Source organism: Epinephelus lanceolatus, chromosome 22 (assembly GCF_041903045.1).
Source record: "Epinephelus lanceolatus isolate andai-2023 chromosome 22, ASM4190304v1, whole genome shotgun sequence".
Lineage (NCBI taxonomy): Eukaryota > Metazoa > Chordata > Actinopteri > Perciformes > Serranidae > Epinephelus > Epinephelus lanceolatus.
The window spans coordinates 28,585,689-28,608,393 of record NC_135755.1 but is presented as its reverse complement, the minus strand read 5'-3'; the positions used below and the strand labels follow the sequence as shown (position 1 = coordinate 28,608,393).

The 22,705-nt window shown below is 42.3% G+C and overlaps 1 protein-coding gene across 3 annotated transcripts in view; it reads left to right on the top strand.

Moving 5' to 3' along the window:
- The window catches only part of LOC117246031 (up-regulator of cell proliferation-like), a 40,484-nt gene that overhangs the window by 6,972 nt on the left and 10,807 nt on the right, over positions 1 to 22,705 (top strand). The window contains exon 5 of one of the 3 annotated variants that reach the window (XM_078163760.1): positions 7,941 to 8,004. The exons of the other annotated variants lie outside the window; for them this stretch is intronic. Coding sequence (XP_078019886.1) covers positions 7,941 to 7,990 — 50 coding nt within the window. The 3' untranslated portion in view covers positions 7,991 to 8,004. Of the gene's footprint in view, positions 1 to 7,940; positions 8,005 to 22,705 lie in introns of those variants that run through there. 3 annotated transcript variants of the gene reach the window in all.

The following is a 22,705-nucleotide window of genomic DNA, read 5'->3' as shown; positions in this document are numbered from 1 at the left end:
AAACAAACTTTCCGCCGGTCCGAACGAAATTGCACTTGTATCACTTGGCCATTTTCGGATAGCACGTGATCACCCAGCTCATGACATCGTTTCCGCATGTCAAAGTAAGAGCACGCAGTCTTTCTATGAGCTGTTTTTTTTTTTTTTTTTTTTTTTTAAATAATCAGTGATAAGTAACGTGCATTCATTGTTTTATGTTAATGTCATACAGTGAGTATTAGTGTGTGTTTATTTGTTCTATGTATATTATCTGACACACACTTTTGTATACATTTCTGTTTGAGTATGAAGGCACGGTGGCTTGGCTGCTTCTTCAGTTGGCAGTTATCAGCCAACTCAACCTTTTGTATTTTTCATTTATTCTTTTGAGTAGGATTAAAGTCACAAAGCACTTCACATCTTATTATTAGTGTACTCTTACTAATGTAGTTGTAATGTCTGTGCTGACCGTACTGTGTTTAGTTAGGTTGCATTGTTCCAGTGAGGTTACGTTAACTGTTGTAAGATAGGCTATGACAAGTGGCAACACCCTGGTTAAGGTCTTTGATAGAACAGCTGTTGGTGTTGGTAGCTGTTTTTGTTTAGAAATGTCGTATTGTCATTGTATTGATCATTGTTAACATGTAGATTGCACTAAACTAACATTAGTTACTGAAACGGCATCTGCTGCCAGGGCAACAGTAAACATTCATGTTGTGGGCTGGGGGGACGAAAGCAGGGTGCAGCATTTTATACATTGTAAATAGACCAGAAGTCAGTACCATCCAACACACGTAGAACTGAGTTCACAAATGCCTGTTCGAAAATTGTAAATGTTAGAAATAAATATTCACAAATGCTTTTCATTTATTTGCAAATTAATTTAATGTATTCACAGATTATTTTTTTTTATTTGTGGAATGTGTTTGTGTATTTGCAGATCCATTTTATACTTGCAAAAATATTTTTGTGAGTTTACAAATCTTTTTTTGTATTTGTGGAAGGTGTTATATATTTACAGATTACACATTTACATGCAGATTGTCGATCTGTTCACATACATAATTATGGAACAAATCTTATCTCCATAGAAATTTGGCACAGTGGTAGAGGGTCATGGGAGGATACGAATGAAGCAATATTACATCAGTTGGCCAAAGGGGGGCGCTATAGCAACCGATTGAAATTGCAAACTTTGAATGGGCATATCTCATGCCCTGTATGTCGTAGAGACATGAAACTTTGCACAGAGATGCCTCTCCTCATGAGGAACAAATATGCCTCAAGAAGCCGTACCTTCCAGTTGTATAGATTTTCCGCCATTTCGAATTTTTTTAAAAACACTTAAAATTGATCTCTTCCTAGGAAGTTTGACCAATCTGCATGAAACTCGGTGAACATAATCCAGGGACCAATATCTAAAGTTCCTTCTTGGCAAAAGTTGGAAAACTTACTAAAACTGAGCTTCTATAAGGCAATGAATATTGCGGAGGGCGTGGCTCATCACATAAAGGTGTATAACATCTCAAGGGTTTCACCAATCACCATGCAACTTTGTAGACATATGACCACACATATTCTGAGGGGACCCCTCCATTATTGACCCCATCAAACAAAATGGGGGCGCTAGAGAGCTACTTTCTTATCTAGGCCTAACCGCCACATCGATTTTTACTAAACTTGGTAGATATGTAAAAGAGGATGCCTCAAGGTGACTGGAGAAATTTAACTCTAATTGGCAACTAGGTGGCGCTATAACAACAGAAAAATGCTTAAAAATGGCTAAAATGTGCCCGATCACTGTGGCTCCCCCTGTGGCCGAATGTTTTGTTGTTGTTTTTCTAATTTTTGGTATGACTAAGTCATGGTATGGTATGCTGTACATAATCACGGAAACTGTCAGTGTGTCATTCTGTCAGTCAGTCATTCTGTCTGTCCCACGTTTTTCTACTCACTGATGTGGTCAATCTATGTAAAACTGCCCATAGGCATTGAGGATTGGCATAGGTAGAAGGTGACAAAGCTGCCAATGGGTAGGGACTAGTATATATTAAGTCTAAGCAATAGGTCTTTCTTAATGAGATCTTGTCAGGACTATAGTAGGTTTGTGATGACATCATTTTTTATGGGATAGCACCAAAAAAAGTTCATGCAAATTTTGTCCGTCTGTCTGTCTGTCAGTTAAATGTAAATGTTTAGAATAAGCCAGAGTCACTTAAGCACTGTAAAAAGGCAGTTATTGGGATGGCTGGGATCTTTAATTATTCTCCTGACCTTATTTTTGCAGTGTCTAGTATTGACAGCCTTTATGCAGGGTAGAGCAGTGCCTATGGTGTGCTCAGCTGAATGAACCATTCTTTGCAGGGCCTTGCAGTCCTGTTCGGTGCTGTCTCTGTACCAGGTAGGAGTAGAAATTCCTCAGCATTTGAGGGGATACCTGGAATTTCCACAGGTGTCTCAGGTAAAACAATCTCTGCCTTGCTTTTCTGACCACTGAGTCTGTATGCAGTGCCCAGGTCAGGCTCCCAGTGATGTGGGCACCAAGGCATTTGAAGCTATCCACCCTCTCCACTGAGGACATGGTCATATTAAGGGGAGCGTAATTTCTTGGCTGCCTCTTCCCAAGGTCCACTATCGTCTCCTTAGTGTTGCTGATGTCCAGGAGTAAGTTATTGTCCTGACACCAGTAGGTAAGGCTCTTTACTTTGTTCAGGTAGGTCTTTTCATTGGTATCTGTGATCAGGCCCACCACAGCTGTGTCGTCAGCAAACTTAATGATGGTGCTGGAGTCAGAAGTGGCTACACAGTAGTGTGTGTAAAGTGTGTACAGCAGGAGACTCAAAACACAGCCCTGGGGTGCTCCAGTGTTAAGGATGAGGGTTTGGAGAGGTGTGTCTGCCCACTCTCATCACCTGGGGTTTTCCTGTTGTGAATTCTGAAGGAAACTATGGTGTTCGATGCTGTCTGAACTGTTGTCAAGGAACGGCAATCTCCCTCTCTTTTCCGGGTGAGACAGGATGGTGTGGAGGATGTGTAGTATGGCATCTTCTGTAGATCGGTTGGGACAGTAGTCAAACTGTAGTGGGTCCAGTGTGCTGGTTAGTGAGGAACAGATGTAATCCTTGACCAGTTGTTCAGAGCACTTCATCACTACAGAGGTGAAAGCCACTGGGTGGTAGTCATTCTGGCAGGTTGGTTTTGTTTTCTCGGCCACAGGAATGGTGGTGGACACTTAAAGCACGTGTGTATGATAGACTGAGCCAGTTACCGGTTGAATATTGTTGTGAAAACCGGGGAACATTGTTGTCAACATCCCCGTAGTTTGAGGATTTAAATTTAATTTCATTTTATATATTTTATTAATCCCCCTGAGGGGAAATTCAATTTTTTCACTCTTTTTGTCATTAACACACAGGTCCGAAAGATACACACATGCACAAACAGGACCTATACATGCACAAAGTGGAGAGATGTCAGAGTGAGGGGGCTGCCTTGGTCAGGCGCCCCAGTTGTTTGGGGGGGGGGGGGTTGGTGCCTTGCTCAAGGGCACCTTGGCAGTGCCGGGGAGGTGAACTGGCACCTACTGGCAGCCACCAGTCCACGCCCACTTATACCATCTGGTCCTGCTGCTTTCTGGGTGTTTATATGCTTGAAAGCTTCAGCACTTGAAGGGGAGGGGGCTGTGGGCTTATCTGTCCTATTACTTAGACCTTGCCACATGCTTCTGGGATCACCTTCCTGGAATTGTAGTTCCACTTTCTTCCTGTAGTCCCTTTTTGCCTCTTTCACTGCTCTTTTACTTTGTAGACAGCCGCTTTATAATTTCATTGTTTATTACATCCTGGATGATTGTGGTAAGTGGTTTCTGATTGTTGAATGATTTAACTGTAGTTCAGGGGCGGATCTATGGGCACAGGCCCACCCAGTAAGATTCATGAAAAAAAAAAAAAAATCATAATTCTTAACAAATTATCATAGAATCTGCTTTAAATGTTTAATTGACATTTCTGTTTTATTGAGAAAATTCAAAATTAAATAAAAATAAAAAAGAACTTCCTCTCTTGCGTCATTGACGATGTTATGCACACGTTTGAGTTCACGAGCGGTCAGATGGCGGGTGCCGAGGGTCATAGGCACTGTAGCAGGAAGCTGGACTCGTTTAGCAATGGCTAAACAGTTATCTTTGAGCCACTTTTTCAAAAAAACATGTCTACAGACAGAAGAAAGTTCGGGCAAGGCTGTGCTTAAAGAGGATGGTCGTCAGGGGAAGTTAATTGGCCCGGGGAATGAGGGAGAAAGAGCCACCAGGTCATCATCGCCATCCCCTGAGAGTCATGCTAGCCTTTGTGCTAACCCGGCTCCGGCTCCGACCCACCGACCGCCACTGGCCGCATCTGGTGAGCCAATCCGGACACCGTTGGATTTATCACCGATGGAGGAACCAGCCACTCAACCCAAGCTGATAGCATTCCCAGCTACTGTCATAGGTGGGAAATCGCGGTCATTTAATGCCAACTGGTATGGGAAGTACAAGTGGATTGAGTACAGTAAAGAACAAGATGCAGTGTTTTATGGGGTGCCGTTTGTAAAGTGGCTCACGCTGAAAATAACATCAACATTTTGCCACATTTAGCTTCAAACAATGTTTAAAAAAGTGTTGTGAATTTTTTAACGTCACCTTTTACCACATTTACAGCAATATTTGTTAACTTAGAAATATATTAAATAGTTAAATCTAAATATTATATGTGGCACCTAAATGTTAAATCTAAATATTAAATCTAAATCTAAATCTAAATGTTAAATCTAAATGCTAAATCTAAATCTAAATATTAAATCTAAATCTAAATACTAAATCTAAATCTAAATGTTAAATCTAAATATTAAATATAACTATAAATCTAAATGTTAAATCTAAATGCTAAATATAAATATAAATCTAAATGTTAAATCTAAATGCTAAATATAAATATAAATCTAAATGTTAAATCTAAATGCTGAATATAAATATAAATATAAATATAAATATAAATGTTAAATGTTAAATCTAAATGTTCTGGGTGAAACTAAATATTTAGCTAATATGCAAATTCACACTGCTGGTCACCGGAAGTACCAAAATAAAAGCTCGAGATGGTCAGACTGTGTTTATAGAATCAAATAACAAATTAAAACCAACTTATCAGGGGAAATGGACACTTGAACATACATTAGCGTGATAATAACTACCTAAAATAACAAGAAACGTGTTTGGAGAAATTTTATTTGATGTGTACTTTGAGTTGTTAGTGTCCCTTCGGAGGGAATCACCTTGTTGTTTACAAATACTTCCGGGTAGTAAACCAGCGGAGTTTAGCTACATATATATATATGCATATCTCACATTTTTCACGTCACTATATCACCGTTTAGACTAACCTGGTGTTTGTAAAGTCTATAAACACAATGATTGAATAAACATTACTATCACGTTCTGAAATTAATAACATGGTTATCGTAGATTAGCGTTAGCGGTGTCTGTAATGACTCATTAACTCTAAACGGTCCGTGAAAAAAAATATCTTTTTCCAGCAGATGTCTTAGTTACAACATGATTGAGCTAACTGGAGTAGTTTGATGTCATATCCGACAACGGGAGGCTTTTAACAGATGACGTCCTGATGTTAGCTTTGCTGCTGCTGCAGCCACTGATGCTTTCTAGACATCGTGATATCCCAAAACTGAATAAATACCACACATCGCAACACAAAACTGCTTTGCTAGCTCAATCATGTTGTAACTAAGACATCCGCTGGAAAAAAATGTTTTTTTCACGGACCGTTTAAGAGTTAGAGTCATTACAGACACTGCTAATGGTGCTAAGAGCTAACGGTTGTTAGCTTAGCTTAGGTTGTTAGTCCCTCCGAAGGGACACTAACAACTCAAAGTACACGTCAAATAAAATTTCTCCAAACATGTTTCTTGTTATTTTAGGTAGTTATTATCACGCTAATGTATGTTCAAGTGTTCATTTCCCCTGATAAGTTGGTTTTAATTCGTTATTTGATTCTATAAACACAGTCTGACCATCTCAAGCTTTTATTTTGGAACTTCCGGTGACCGGCAGTGTGAATGTGCATATTAGCTAAATATTTAGTTTCACCCAGAACATTTAGATTTAACATTTAACATTTAGATTTAGATTTAGCATTTAGATTTAACATTTAGATTTAGATTTAGATTTAATATTTAGATTTAACATTTATATTTATATTTAGCATTTAGATTTAGATTTAGATTTAATATTTAGATTTAGATTTAGATTCAACATTTAGATTTAGATTTAGATTTAATATTTAGATTTAGCATATAGATTTAACATTTAGATTTAGATTTAGATTTAATATTTAGATTTAACATTTAACATTTAGGTAACACATTTAATATTTAGATTTAACTATTTAATATATTTCTAAGTTAACAAATATTGCTGTAAATGTGGTAAAAGGTGACGTTAAAAAATTCATAACACTTTTTTAAACATTGTTTGAAGCTAAATGTGGCAAAATGTTGATGTTATTTTCAGCGTGAGCCACTTTACAAACGGCACCCCATAGTGTTTTGTAAAGCTTGCAGACATTTTCCGGAGATGTACACTGAGACTACATTTATAAGTGGCTACAAAAACTGGAAACGTCTCAGAGAGGCCTGCGACAAACATGAGTCTACCCAGATAGCACACATACATCTGGCCGACGTCAGCCTGAGGACGACACATCGGCCCTGAATTTATAACGTCTGACGAGCGTCGGCCGCATGGGCGGATATCTTTAAATTTAATACTCTTTTGTCCCAGCTCATCAAACGTCTCTGTTATGTCGGCATTGGGTCGGCCCATACCTGCCCACATACGGAAGTCACCACAGAGGCGGAATTTCATCTCCGCGGTCTTTGTTTGGAACTGAGCTCGCAGGACACAGCATCTCATTGCAGTTGGTTTCAGGTAAGCTAATTGGAATAAATTGGCAGAAAATAGCTATGTTGTTTCTTCTGTGACCGTTAAAAGAGGTTCCTGGTGAGTGGCGAGGCATGACTGGGTGTATATAGCACATGTCCCCACCAACTAACGTTATCTTTCGTTAGCTGTTAGCTAGTTTGGCGGTTTAGCTCATGTTAGCTAACAGGCTACAACTGTGGTGTTTTCATTTTATTTTCCCTAGTTGACGTTATCTGCTCATCTGGTTATCGTGAGCACTCGTTTTGGGTTAAAGGGGAAGTGCCCAGAGCTGCCACCCGTGGTCCCGCGGCCCTCCGGCCTGACCTCCGGGGTCCTGGACGGGTGCTCAAGTGTGGGGGAGAAGAGCAGAGAGGACTACGGAGGTCAGGCGGGGCGGGCCGACACTGTGTATCCCAGAACGGGTGCTCAAGTGTGGGTGAGAAGAGCGGAGAGGACTACAGAGGTCAGGCGGGGTGGGCCGACACTTTGTATCCCAGAACAGGTGCTCAAGTGTGGGTGTGAAGAGCGGAGAGGACTACGGAGGTCAGGCGGGGTGGGCCGACACTGTGTATCCCAGAATGGGCGCTCAAGTGTGGGTGAGAAGAGCGGAGAGGACTACGGAGGTCAAATAGTTGAGTTTAAGGATGCCTTCGGTATGTTGTTAATGTGATTTTATGGGCAATTTATCAGTCGAGGTCTCCTCCTCTGCAAAGCAAACTGACCCGGTGGCTACAGGTAATAGCACAGTTTTGAAACCACTGTTTTTCAGAGATGAAGGACTGATTGTTGAGCTGCTGTTAACAGTTAACGGAGTTAACGCTGGATCCTGTTATTTAAAAGTTTCAACACTAAATTAAGCAGAGTGACGGACCCAAAGCCTTCAGTCTGGCTAAAAGACATCTGAAATGCAAAAAAAAAATACAGTGGTGAAGTTGGGATTTGTTTCTTGAAGTTACGTGCTCATCGTCTTTTCTGTCTCTTGCAGGCTGCCAGGAGAAGCGGACTGGCCATCAGATGTTGTTTGTAGAAATCTGACAATAAAGTTTGTCAAATTGACTTTTGTCTCTTCATTGTGCACACTTACACACGAAATAGGGTAACAGTCAGCTATTTTTGAACGTTAGCATTGATTTCTCACATTGAATAGTGAAATATTTGTAGTTTGAAAGGTCCGACATAAATGAATAAAGGTCGTAGTTAACGAAGCATATGAATATTAATGAAGGAGCGCCTACTGAGCGCAGCTTCTTTTATTGATCGTTTGAACGTCGCGTGGTGGTCACTTTCGATTAAAGGTCGACGTCTCAGCGACGTCTTGGCAATGAGCAAACGCTCTCCCTGCTATGTCTTAACGATCTAAACTTGATACATCGGGCCAGCGTCGGCCAGATGTATGTGTGCTATCTGGGTAGTAAGCCGCATGTCATTGCGCAAACAAAACTGGCATCATTCAGAGACAGCCACGGACCGCAAAACCGCGGGACAGTGTTGAACCAGCTGCGAGGTGATGCTCCAGCATTTGTGGAGAGACACCGGGAACAAGGTTGTCCTGGACATTGCTATGTTGTGTGCCAAGCTTGAAATCCCGCTCAGAGGCCACAGAGAAACCGAGGACGTGTTCAACAAAGGGAATTTTTTGGAGCTTTTTAAGTTCATGTCAAAATATGCACCAGAAACTGATAACCGATTGAAGGAGCTGCCACGAAATGCCACACTGATGAGCCACCAGGTTCAGAATGAGCTGCTTGAAGCTGCAGCATCAATCCTGCTTCGTAAGATAAAGGCTGAACTGCATGGACAATATTTTGCAATACTTGCATTTGAGTATAAAGATCTGGCGAAATGAGAGTTAGTTGCTTTTTGTGTGAGATTTGTTCATGGAGGAGTCATCAAAGAGCGGGCAGTGGGCTTTGTTGAGACCGCGGATTTGTCTGCACAAGGAATATCACAAAAGATCCTGGTCCTTCAACCACTTGGTCTGGATGCTTCTCTCTGTGTCGGGTTCTGTTTTGATGGAGCATCTGTTATGTCGGGACACAGGGGTGGGGTTCAGGTTGTCCTGAAAGAAACTTTTCCGAATGCCATTTATGTACACTGCAACTCACATCGGCTGAGCATGTTAGCACCTTTTCTGACACTGTGAATCAAATACACAGCTTCTTCACTGGGGCCCAGCAGCACGCTCGATTTATGGAGATCCAAAAGGAGATGCACCCCAACCGTCAGAGCATGGAGCTGGAGAGATCGAGCGACACCAGATGGAGTTCAAAATCTGGGTCGGTGCACAAGATATTGAAATTGTTGGATGTATTACTGGAGGCTCTAGCTGAATGTGCAGAAGGCAGTGGACAAACTAAAATAGAAGCAGAACAACTCTTGCAACAGATGCAAACGAAAAAGTTCATTTTCATGCTTGTGACATTTTGCAAACTTTTTGAAAACAGTGATTTTGCCACAAAGGGGCTGCAGAGCTCAACATTATGCGTCACAGACTACATATCCCTCATAGAAATGCTGAAAGCTACATATGCGACTTTCCGGGATGATTCAGATGGTGACTTTGAAAAAGTGCTCAGACTGACAGAAGAACTGATGGAAAAGCACGAGATAGCTAACTGGGATGTGGCTGCTTCTCGTGCGCGCAAGCTGCCTTCAAAGTTTCGCACATCTGTTGTCACCACGACATTGGGGAAAAAATCGGCCATCATGAGTGATGCTGATTTAAAGGCTTTGTGGAACAGTGTTCTGGACAGGCAGGTATCAGAGTTAAACAGCCGATTTAAAGAGGACACATATGGAATCATGAGAGCATCGGCCTCTTTTGCACCTGGATCTGCCACTTTTGGAGACAAAGACATTTTAAAAGCTCCGTGTGACTTGTATGGGATTGAAATAGCTGATGCTGAACATTCTGTGTTCACTCAGCACATTAGACGGAAAATGGATCAGAACAACTTCCCCACACTGACGGGGAACATGAACAGTCTGTTAAGGGCCATCATAACGCTCCCTTTGACCTCCTGCAGTGTCGAGAGACTTTTCTCCGCTACCAACAGGATCCAGGCGCGCCTGAGATCATCCATGCTGACTGGACGCCTCAACAACTGACACTCCTGTCATTTGAAAGAGAGATGATTGACAGTTAGGATTATGATGACATAATCAACGCTTTTAACTCCAAGCCCAGAAGACTCCGCCTTGTGTAGCAACTCTTCCGGTGGCGCTGTACTGCAGGCGACACGGACACAGTGCTGCTGTGGCTACTTGTTGCTCGTTTTGACCTCTTTTATGTGTATTTACTAACGTTTTACTTGGCACACAAGAACTGAGTCGTGCTTTATGTGTCTACACAAACTCTGGTAGTCTGTCCGAAAAAACGCACTTCTGACCGCAAACTCGTGATACGCCAGCAGACGCCGACTTCGGACCTAGCACTCACTAGCCTCTGGCTAGTTAGCTGCTAACTGATTGCAGCAGCGGATGCTCTTCAGCGTACTTCAGCGGACCACTTGAGAAGTTTTTTACCATGAAGACTCTCCTACCGCCACTGTTACTTCTCCTGACTATCAGTGAACTTTGTAAGAGCCTGCTCCCACCCTCTAAACCCTCCACGGACAATACATTTCGCCTTGTTTACACAAAGGAGTTCCTGCTTGCCTTCCAGCAGAGCGGGGACACACAGCCGGAGCACCTGCAACATGGAGGCGTCAGACAACGTCTTTGACGAAGGGGTAATAAACCACCTCTTCCTTCAATCATATTGAGTAATGTGAGATCACTGAGCAGTAAAATGGAGGAGCTAAGACTAAACACACGATTCTGCCATGAATACAGAGAATCATGTATCATGGTCTTCACGGAATCGTGGCTCCGCAAAGATATTCCTGACTCTTTGATCCAACTGCAAGGCTTTTCATGTGTGCAGGCAGACAGAGAGGCCTCCTCTGGGAAAACTAAAGGTGGGGGTATTTGCATATATGTTAGAGACAGCTGGTGCAGTCAACTAACTATCAGAGAAACGATATGTGACCCCGACCTTGAAATGATTTGTATATCCATGAGACCCTTTTACTTACCCAGAGAATTTGGGAACATTATCTTGTGTGCAACTTATGTACCCCCCAGTGGAAATGCTGCTAGAGCTGCAGATGGTATAGCAAAGTGTGTACATAACCTACTGCAACGCACCCCGGGGGCCCCTGTTTTTGTTTTAGGGGACCTGAATCACTGTCGCCTGGAGCCTGCACTGCCTGGATTTTACCAATTTGTCAAACGGGGCACACGAAATGACAGGGTACTAGATAAGTGCTACAGTAACATTAAAGACGCTTTTAAAGCAAAGATCCTTCCTCCTCTCTCAAATTCTGACCATCTGACTGTCCACCTTTTGCCCACATACAAATCTGCACTCAAATCGAGCAAACCCCAACAGAAGACGATCCTGCAGTGGAATGAGGACAGTGTGGACACGTTGAGAGGCTGCTTCTCCTGCACAGATTGGAACATTTTCCATCACTTGGAACTAAATGAGGCTACAGAGACCATCACAGATTAAATTAAATTCTGTGTTGACAACATCGTCCCTAAAAAGTGTGTTGTCCACTACCCTAACAACAAGCCACACATCACTAAGGAGGTCAAAGCCTGCATCAATAAAAAGAAGCTCACGAATGGGCGTGGCTGTAGCACAAAAGGAGCTGAACATGATGCTGAGGAAGGCAAGAGACAAACATTGCAGAGTAATTGAACAGAGCTTCTGCACAATGGACAACAAAAAACTTTGGAACTCCATGAAAAAAGTCACCAGTATGTCTTCTGGTAAAAAGCACATTGTGACACTGAATGATTTGGACAGAGCAAATGATCTTAATGACTTCTTTTTAAGACATGACTCTCCAAACTCCTCTCCTTCAGAAATGTGTGGCATGCTTGATTCTATTGATGTCCCATCTGATTGGGTAGAAATCGATCCCCTACAGGTACAGTCAGTCTTTAAAAATGTACGCAATAAGAAATCCACAGGCCCTGACGGCCTACCTGTATGTCTGTACAAATATTGCTCATCTGAACTGACTGAGGCATGGCATCTGATGAAGCAGAATTCGGGGCCCGGAATTGGGCCTGGTGGGTCCTGACCTCGTCTTCAACTTTTAGACTACTTTTGCTCTTGTCCAAAATAAGTATCTTTAAAACCAAATACTCAGCAGTCAAGGAATCACTGGAGACACGTAGAATCGAGTGCAACTGAGTTTAATGTGTTTGCAGGCAACAACACATACAACTCAATGAGTCAAGCTCCAGAGCAGGACTGAAGTTTTGCTTTCTGTGTGCTCTCTTTTATGCTCTTCTCTTTAGTCCTTCCCACATAAGCCTGAACATAATGGTGTCATACATGCACATCAAATCCTATCAGATCCTAGGTACTTTCCACTTTCGTCCTTGAACATCAGATCCTGTATCCAATGCAATACACCAATGAGTGTGTGTGTGTGCACATTATGTGGATACATGAAACAATAAACCAAGCTGTGACTGGTTATGATCAAGCAGAGTATACTGCCTGTACATGTATTTTTAAAGGTCAACTGATACTAAAGCGTAAGACTAAACAGGTACATTACACTACACGTCCTATTTTTAATATGTTCACACTGTCCCTTCCTGTTCCAAAGGTAACGTGTCCTACAGAGAATAAGCATTTCAGACCTATATCTTTAACAAGCTCGGTTATGAAATGTTTTGAAAAGATAATAATAAACATGATAAAAACCTGCGATATCCTCTTGTCTCAACCCCCTCCAATTTGCTTATAAAGCAGGGCGTAGTACGGAAGACGCAATAATTAGTGTGTCTCACTTAATCAGCAAACGCCTTGAAGACCCTAAGGCCTACGCCAGAGTCTTACTTGCTGATGTTAGTTTAGCATTCAACACAGTCTGTCCACAGCTGCTTATAGATAAGCTTTTAGACCTAAATGTAAACCCCTCTGTGGTCAAATGGTTCCACTCGCTTTTAACAAACAGACCACAACAGGTCTGTATAAATGGAACTTTATTTGAAACAAAATACTGCAGCACTGGAGTTCCTCAAGGCTTTGTGAGCTCTCCTTTCTTATGCACTGTGTACACTAAAGAATGCAGAAGTGACCAGGCGAATAACTTCATCATAAAAGTCTCTGACGACACTGTAATTTTAAGCCGAAAGCAGATGTTTCCCCCTCGGTGTACCACAAAGAAATTGACACTTTTAAGATCTGGTGTGAAAAGAATCATCTCTCTCTTAATCTCACAAAAACTAAAGAAATGATCTTTGACCCCAGAAGTGTGGGCACACATGATCCTGTAGTCATAGATGACTGAAAAATTGAGCAGGTTGGCTCCTACAAATATCTGGGAGTGATGATAGATAATCAACTCAAATGGAACGAACATGTGGACTTTCTATGTAACAAATTGGCTCAGAGATAGCATTTCCTCCGCCGACTCAGCTTGTTTGGTGTGGACAGTAAAATTATGTTAACTTTTTATAATGCTGTCCTGGGTAGCCTGATCAGATACGGCTTAGCATCTTGGTTCGGCTCCCTCACTACACAGAGCAAATCTAAGATAGAGAAAATGATAAAAGCGGCCATGAAGGTGATCGGTACAAAAAATTATCCGTCCCTTCAAATTACTTCCGAAGAATCTGTACTCAAACAATCTCACCGTATCCTGAATGATCCTTCACATGTTCTGTTCCCAGAGTATGAACTCCTGCCTTCGGGTAGAAGATATAGAGCCTGTAGGTATAAAACTAACCGGTACAGGTTCTCCTTCCTTCCAGCATCAATTGCTGTTCTGAACAAACAACCTGCTCAATCTCAGTTTTAAATCTTAATTTAAAAACTGCACTTGACTGTGGTTTTATTATGGGTGCTTATCCTATCTTTGATTATTTGATCACTTTTGAATTTGTGCAATAAATTTTTGTTGGGTCATGTGCAATAATCTTATGTTTTTATATCATGTCATTGCCATGTTATCTGTGTACTGGTCCCTGCACAGGTCACTTTTTTCGAATTTGTGCAATATATTTCTGCTGGCTCATGTGCAATACTCGACTCCTGCACAACCCACCTTTCTTTGCTGGGTCGTGTGCAAAAATCGGATGGACTTCCCAGATACCATCTAAGCACGGAACTGTCCTCGTATGTTCTTATGTCTTGCGAATGTCGTTTGTATTTTAAATTGTGAGCGGCAGCTGCCTTGTTGTCCAAGACAAATTTCCTCTCTGAGGAAAATAAAGTTATTCTGATTCTGATGAACTGCAGGTAAGACTGTTTTTTTTTTTATTCTGGCCCGCCGGTATGTTATGATTGCGTTTGTGTGAGCCTGTGAGGAGGCTCTGAACATGTTCCATTGGTCTGACATGTCAATATCTGTGCTGTATCCAACCCCACTCGCAAATCACCAACTTTATGAATTAACCTTATAGGCTAGTAACAGTAGTGACAACAGTCAAGTGCGCCGTGCTGTCTAAGGTGCTGAGTGTGTCTGGAGCAGAGCAGGTCTCTGTCTCCCCATGCGCAGTAGTGTGAATATTTATGCTATTAAGTAAACGAAGAAAACATGTCTCTCATAGTTTAATAGCAGCAAAACAATAAGGCTTCATCAAATATGTCAATATGTCCAAATATGCACATTAACTGAGATTTATAAAACAGAATCAAGCGTCACACGGCTTTACAAATATGCCGAAAATAATGTGTATGCATATTTCTGGCTTTGTGCGGGCACACAGTTTTAGTCATGTTTTAGTATGTTCTTCTTACTAAATCCACAGACATCTCATCTTTAAAAATAATCAGGCCCATCCAAATTTTTGCAGGCCTACCCATTAGCTACGTTCTGGCTCCGCCACTGCTGTAGTTGCTTCTGTAGTTTTACAGATTAAATCCACCACAGACTCAATGAGTTCATTGATGTCATCAGTGACATCGATGGTGGTGTCCTGGAACTTGCTCCAGACTGCATCATGTAATGCAGACTGCAAGATGGCTTCTGACTGGCCTGACCATTTTCAGACACCTCACATCACTGGGAGCATGCATCATAGTTTGTTTACATACTTTGATCTCAACAGGATGGCTGCATGGTCACTCTTGCCGTCTGAGGGATGGATTCTGCTCTGTAGCCGCTTCTGAATGCTGTAATGCAGTGTGCATATTACCCCTGTGGCACAGTCAGTATGTTGATGGAAGTCAGGCTTTACCTTCTTAAGGTTAGCCTGATTAAAGTCTCCAGCAGCAATGAATGCAACATCACAGTTATGGATCTGTGGGGAGTTCAGGTCTTTGCAGAGATCCAACAGGGCAGCCTCTGTATTTGCTTGTGGTGGAATATAGTCTGCTGTGATAATGATGGATGTGAATTCCCTCAGTAGAAAGTGTTGTCTGCATTTGATTGACAGTTGCTCCAGATCAGGTGAGAAGGAGCAGGATAGCAGTTTGAGACAGTTTCCGACTGTCACACCAGGGCCCTATTTCAGAAAGCTATATCTAGGTGCAAGGATTGTTAGATAGATAGAGTGTGAGGTAAAACGGTATATTTCATATGGACTGTCCTCCGGGAACGATAACACCCAAATGGGGTCTAATCACTATCTCCTTACGCAACAGCCTCTGAATTATTTGTGCCTGAACATCCACGACTTTATTCACAAAAGGACATGCCATGTCTTTCCTTCTTGCTATAAGCTCAGCAAGCAATTAGCCTCGGGCTTAGCCAGCAGATTTGCTTCACGGAGCATGCTGCCATAGTAACTAACTCAGGGTTACGCTGAACTGGCTTTTCTCAGGCTTAACATACTCAGAGTTTTCATTAATTGTGCTTTCTGAAATAGAGCCCAGCTCTTATTTACTATAGACCTTTTGCTGTTAGTAAACAGTATGGCATTTTTTTGGCAGGCGGGGCTAAGCTGGAGGCAAACCAATTCTCCACAGACATTAGCTAGTGCTAGCTAGCGCTAGCTAGCAAGTTTTGTTGGTTTGTTTTAGACAATGGAGGAAGATGATTCAAGTGGTGCATCCAGAAATACTCATTCCCAAGAGTGCACTCTGGCGCAATCTGGACCATGGATAAATTTGGAGTGGTTGCTGAATGTACACTTTGGTCATCCAGAGCACCGACAATCAGAGTGGCAGAGTGCACTCTGGGCACTCTGTCTGGGGAGACGGAGCAGCAGAGCGTCGAGCAGGGTGAATGTGTGATTAACTTAATTGTTCGTTAATTCATATAGAAATATGACTGAATTTATGATCACACAATGTCAGATCACTAACTCTCCTGGACTGCGAGTGTTACTTGAAAAAGTATACACTGACCAACGGGACCAGAGTGGCTGACCTGTATGCTCTCACTCAGTGGATGGATGACATGACAGGATTGCTGAAGGTGGGATGGCCAGCGTTGTGGTTGATTATTATGCCAATCTTACAAAGGGGGATGACACTTGAACAGTTTCACTCTGGACCTGGTTTTCACGTATGGATTAAAATTAGACATTATCGGCTCCGAGGAGCTGCTTGTGACTGATCACAAATGTATTCTCTTTAATGTGTCTTTTAATACTGATTGTACACTCAGAAAGCGTGTTATTTGTTCACGTATGTCGAGAAATTCTCCTCTGTTTTTAACAACAGTATAGGGCAGCTTTTTGGTGATGAGAGTGATGATAATTCTCTAGTTCACACTTTTAACTCACATTGCTCCATTATTTTAGACGAGATTGCTCCTCTGAAATCCCGTACAGTTGCTACTGTTAATTCTACCCCCTGGATTAATGATGAAATTCGTTGTTTTAAATGCAAATGTCGCCGTATCGAGCGCCTGTGGAAGTCTACAAAGCTTCAGGTCCATCGTATTTATTTTAAAGAACTCTTAATGGAGTATAACTCAATGGTTAAAGCTGCTTGGGCCTCTTATTTTGCTGACCTCATTTCCTCCAATAAGCGGAAACCCAAAGTTGTTTTTTACCCTATAAATGTAATAGTATTGTATTATTATATTTATTATATATTATTACATATTATTATATGTAATAATAATTATATGTAAGTGTTAGAGCAGGTATTACCCCCTCTTCTGCTCTTCTGAAAACTTAGGGGAAATCCTAGTTTTATCTAATGCTCCCTACCATAATTATCAAACTAAGCATCAAACCCCAGCAAAGGAAAATGATGTTGTTTCACCTGAGTTGTAGCAGACCAGAAAGGAGATGTTCTGGAGGGGGAAGAGGAAAAAGCAGCACTGCTCCATGGTGTGAACCTTCGTTGTCATCTTCACACACCCCGTGTGGGCATGCAAAAGTCTGCGGTTCTTCAGTCCTGACCTTGTTGGTCCAGGACGCAGGAGTTAGGCAGACTTTGTGGCACGAAGTTCTTTCTGTTGGTTCTTCTCGGGATGCAACCAAATAGTCTGGCGGACCATGCTCCAGCATTGTCCGCTGGCTTCTCACAAGTCCTTCTTCAAGATCCTTGGTCTCTCCTCCAGCCTTCTTTTTTCTCTCACTCTAACCTTTTTAACCCCCCATGTCGGTCATCTTATAGTTGTTCAAAGGGGTTGAGATTGGCAGGCAGGCTCCGGCCTCTGTGCTGTGATTGGCCCTGCCAGCTGTCTTCTTAGGCTGATGTCCCGTAGGAGCAGTTGGCGGGACATTTCACTCCTCCCCTCCTGTACATTTCCTAGTTTAAAGTTTAATTTACTTTAATTGCTTCCTAGATGGTTAATAAAGCTTGGAGCATTTCTAATGCTTTCATGTTTAATAACATGGCACTGTCTGCTCTTGAATGGTACCAAACACACATTGTCTGCAACAGGATATTACCAACTTATAAATAAGTGGTCAACAGACACTACCAATTTAGATTTAAATGTTATACATGGTGATCATGTTATAACATCAGATATATATACATGTGTATGTATATGCACTGAAATGGAGAGAAAGGAGAAAACATAAAATTACAATCAACAATGTTGGTGTCTGGAATCCACGTTGCTGTCTTTCCTCTTAAAAGACAACTGCAAGGAAAGGTGTTATCGCATTAACATACACACAGACGTCTGCACCATAGGGGACCTGGTGCCGAGTCGTCTTGCTTGGATCTTCCTGGGTAACACCAACATGTTAGATGATAAAGTTACATTTGCAGCACCTTTCAGACCATGTGGCTGAGTCTGTGTCTTTGTTTCCAGAGTTTGTGAAGGGTCGTAAACTCTGTTGTTGAGAGCTTTATCAGATGAGTGAAAGTCTATCTTTGATGTCAGGAAGCTGAGTAAAGTCCGTTGGTGTGGATCCAGAATAAACAGGCTTGATCATCCTACATATCATACATAATAAAAAGGCTTTTTCCTTACTATTTTAAAAGATGTTTTTCATGTGAAAGAAGGTTTTGTTAAAGGTTGTTTAATAATGTATGATTGAATTTGTGCTCATTTAAAGTTTGTGTAATGAAGGACTGAATGACTTTAAAACTGTAAATTTATTTTTTTTAGAGTGTAACTTTCTGTGTTTCCGTGGTACAAAAGAAGAATGAATAACAACAAAAAGCAAACACCAATCTAGAAATATCGGTATTGGCTATTCGTGAAATTGTTATTTTAAATATTGGTATCAGTATTGGCGCAGAATTTCAAAATCAGTGTATCCATAGTTCAATTAGAAAGTTAATTTGTACGTTTTATTATTACTTCATGGTGTCATCTATTATTTTATTATTTATTCTTCTGAACAAGTTAATTTGTAATTCTTTTTTGATTGATTATTGATTTATATGATTATTATAACACACAACATGTTACTGAAAGCAAATTAAAGCATTTTTTTAATCTTATTTTTTATTGATGGCCAGGTTGTTTATTAGTTGCATTTTGGTAATACGAGCAAACATGCAGTACTAACTGATGAGTTGCAGCAAATGTGGCTCGCCTAGGGCACCAAATGTGATGGAACAGCCACTGGGACTGTCATTGCCATTAGGGAGGATACTTGGTGTGCAATGGTGTTTGGGTGGATGGAGCATTTTACAGTAGGTAGGTGGCATCGACATAAATGTCAGGATGCAAGGTTTACAAGCAGAACATCGTATTGTAACAAGATGATCAGTGTTCAGTTTATCTGACAGTGGTTTTTGTGTTTCTTATATATGTGTATGTGATCTCACATTTGTGTGAACAATTGTGGTGTGCCGGTCTAGGCCAAAATGCCAGGGCAGTTTTTTTTTTCTCCCAGTCCACCACTGCCAACATGTGTCAAGGTGGGAATGGTAGTGCACAGGTGATGAGTTGTGCCTGGTTTCCTCCAGATGTGATGCTTAGAATTGAGTCCTTGAGATGCTTTTTTGCAAACTTCAAGTAGGCTTTTATATCTTATACTAACGTGAGGAGAGGAGGCTTCTGTCTGGCCACTCTATCACAAAGTCAAGATCAGTGTTGTGTTGAAGTGATATTTGCCCTTCCAGTAGTTTCTAAATAAGATAAGAGATAAGATAAGGTACACCTTTATTGATCCCATAATTGAGAAATTCCAGTGTTACAGCAGTCAAGGGGAAAGCGTCAGATTAAAGATTTCAAAATTTAAACTTAAAAACTTAAAACTTAAAAAACTAGGCATGCAAAATAAGTACAAAATACAAGAAACTGCGATAAATAACAATAATAATAATGATGAGAAGTGGATAATAATGAGCAGCAGTGAATGAAAATGAGCAGTGGATAAACGGAGCACATCTAGTGCAAGTGATTGTATGTGCAAAACAGCAGACAGCTGTAGTGTCCATAAAGTGTCCATAGTGTCAATAAAGTATCCATGGTGCAGTTTACTGTGAGCAGTGCTGGTTATGTAGCCTGACAGCAGCAGGCAGGAAGGAACTGCGATAGCGTTCCTTCACACACTTTGGGTAAATCAGTCTATCGCTGAAGGAGCTCTCCAGAGCTTTTATCTCCTCCTGCAGAGGATGGGAGTCATTAGTCCTCAGAGATGACAGCTTGGCTGTCATCCTCCTTTCTCCCACTACCTGCACAGAGTCCAGAGAGCATCCCAGGACAGAGCTGGCCTTCTTGATCAGCTTGTCCAGTCTCTTCCTATCTGCAGCCGAGACGCTGCTGCCCCAGCAGACCACTCTGTAAAAGATGGCTGATGCCACCACAGTGTCAAAAAAGGTCTTCAGGAGCGCCCTCTGCACTCCCAAAGACCTGAGCCGCCTCAGCAGGTAGAGTCTGCTATTAGTCCAGTCCAGTTTATTGTTAAGATGAACACCCAGGTACTTATAAGATGTCACCATCTCAATGTCCTTTCCCTGGATATTCACCGGTGTTGGGGGGAGGAGTCTGCGCCTGTGGAAATCCACCATCAGCTATTTGGTTTTACCCGCGTTGATCTGAAGGTGGTTCCTCAGGCACCAGTCCACAAAGTCCTGGTTCAGTTCTCTGTACTCCCTGTCGTCCCCATCTGTGATGAGGCCGACTATGGCAGAGTCGTCAGAGAACGTCTGCAGATGACAGGTGGGGTGTCATATGAAAAGTCTGCAGTGTAGAGGGTGAAGAGGAACGGTGTCAGCACCGTCCCCTGCGGGGCCCCCGTACTGCAGACAACCAAGTCTGATACACAATCCTGGGTCCTGCCATACTGCGGCCGGTCCGTGAGGTAGTCCAGGATCCAGGATGTGAGGTGATTAGCCACCCCTATGTGCTCCAGTTTGTCCCTCAGAAGCTCAGGCTGTATGGTGTTGAAAGCGCTGGAGATATCAAAGAACATGATTCTCACAGAGCTTCCGGGCTTCTCCAGGAGAGAAAGAGCTCTATGCAGGAGGAAGATGATGGCGTCATCCACCCCAGTGCCAGGCTGGTAGGCAAACTGCAGCGGGTCCATTGAAGGGCCTACTGCTGGGTGGAGACGAGACAGGACCAGGCGCTCCAGAGTCTTCATGAGGTGTGATGTTAATGCCACCAGTCTGAAGCTGCTGAAGTCCTTGGGGTGCGGAGTCTTGGGCACAGGTACCACGCAGGATGTCTTCCACAGCTGTGGTACTCTCCCCAGCCTCAGGCTCAGGTTGAAGATGGTTTCAACTATCCTGCACAGTTGGTCTGCGCAGGACTTCAGGAGCCTGGAGCTGATGCCGTCTGGACCCGCAGCCTTCCTCGTCTTTATCTTCCTCAGCTGATCTCTCACCTGACAGGTAATGAAGGACAGTGGGTGGGGGTGATGAGATGTCCGGGGGAGCGGGGGTGGGGGAGGTGTCGAAGCAGTGTGCCAGGAGTGTAGGTGGGGGGGAAGGTGAAGGTGAGGATGAGGGGGGTTGCAGCTGTGATGTCTGGGCCAGTTGAGGGGCAGACTGATCAAATCTACTGAAGAACAGATTCAGATCATTCACCCACTGCTGGTCGCCTCTGGCCTGGGAGTCTGGTTGTTTGTGTCCTGAGATGGTTTTCAGACCTCTCCAGACTTGCTCTGCTGCAGCTGTTCCTCTATCTTCTTTCTTCAATCTCCATGAAAAACCACTGGAGCTCAGCTACAGGTCTAACAGGTTCTAACAAGGCCTTTTTACCCTTATTTACCCTTTGGCTGGGCAGCTAGCTCTAAGATTCCTGGTTGATCCAAACTTCTACCATGTAAGAATGTTGGAGGTCACTGTGCTCTTAGGAATCTTCAATGCAGCAGAAATTTTAAGCCATCCCCAGACCTACAGGTGCCTTGACACAATCCTGTCTTTGAGCTTTGCAGACAGGTCTTTCAACCTCATGGGTCCAAATAAAATTATGGCCATTCAATTGAATTGACCAGGGGTGGAGTCCAATTGAGGCTTGTGCACACAAGACAACAACCACAGAAATAGTTTTATGGATGTAACCGTACCCTGCTGACCTGCTAGTGGTTGAGGACCAAAAGTAAGCTTTGATTTTGTTAGCTGAGTACATAGGTCTTCATTTAGGTATGGCGAGGTATGACAGCTGCCATACCTTGGAATCGGGAGGGAAAAAAAGAGAGAGGTTCTGTAGTCATCTTACTTGTGTCATGGATGTATTAAAAGACGTGTGTGTGAAACAGTGCACTGTTGAGGCGCACTGGCTGGTTGTTTTCATTGTATTGCAAATAGGTCAATAATATGCTCATCAGTGAATACGAGTGTTAGTGGATCAAATTGTTCGCCACTTCACTCCACTATGAGTTATGTGAGTTATCTGTGTGTTGTAAAAGCATTTTGCTCTGCTGCTGTAGACAGCCTGTCTAAATGATGTCTTGAAGCCTGTCTGATTGTATGTGGGGGTTTTTTCTTCATGTTGCCATGTTAAGCTTGTATTTTCGGTCTCTGGAGACACTCCAATAAATTTGCCTATACAGTATTGTACCAAATTGGCCTTTGTTTTACTGTGTTTCATACACCAGACCCCTTGGTTATCTTCTAGAAATGAGCTTGTAATTAATTTATTTTCTTTATTTTCTGTGAAGTTAAACACATGACTAATGATAATTAAACGTCCGCTCGTTGTCCGTGGTGCTGAAATATGCGCCGAAATAGGTCCGATGTTTTCACTGCTCTCACCAAGTCGTGCATTACATGCAGACATGAGGTATTATGAATGTGAGAAACAGCTTCATGTCCTTTGAAACAGTTTTCAATAGCATAGTATGTACTTCTGACAGGTCAAAGACCAAAGTGAAGTTTTATATAAGTTCATATTTTTGAAACTCCATTATCAGTAGCTCTGTGAC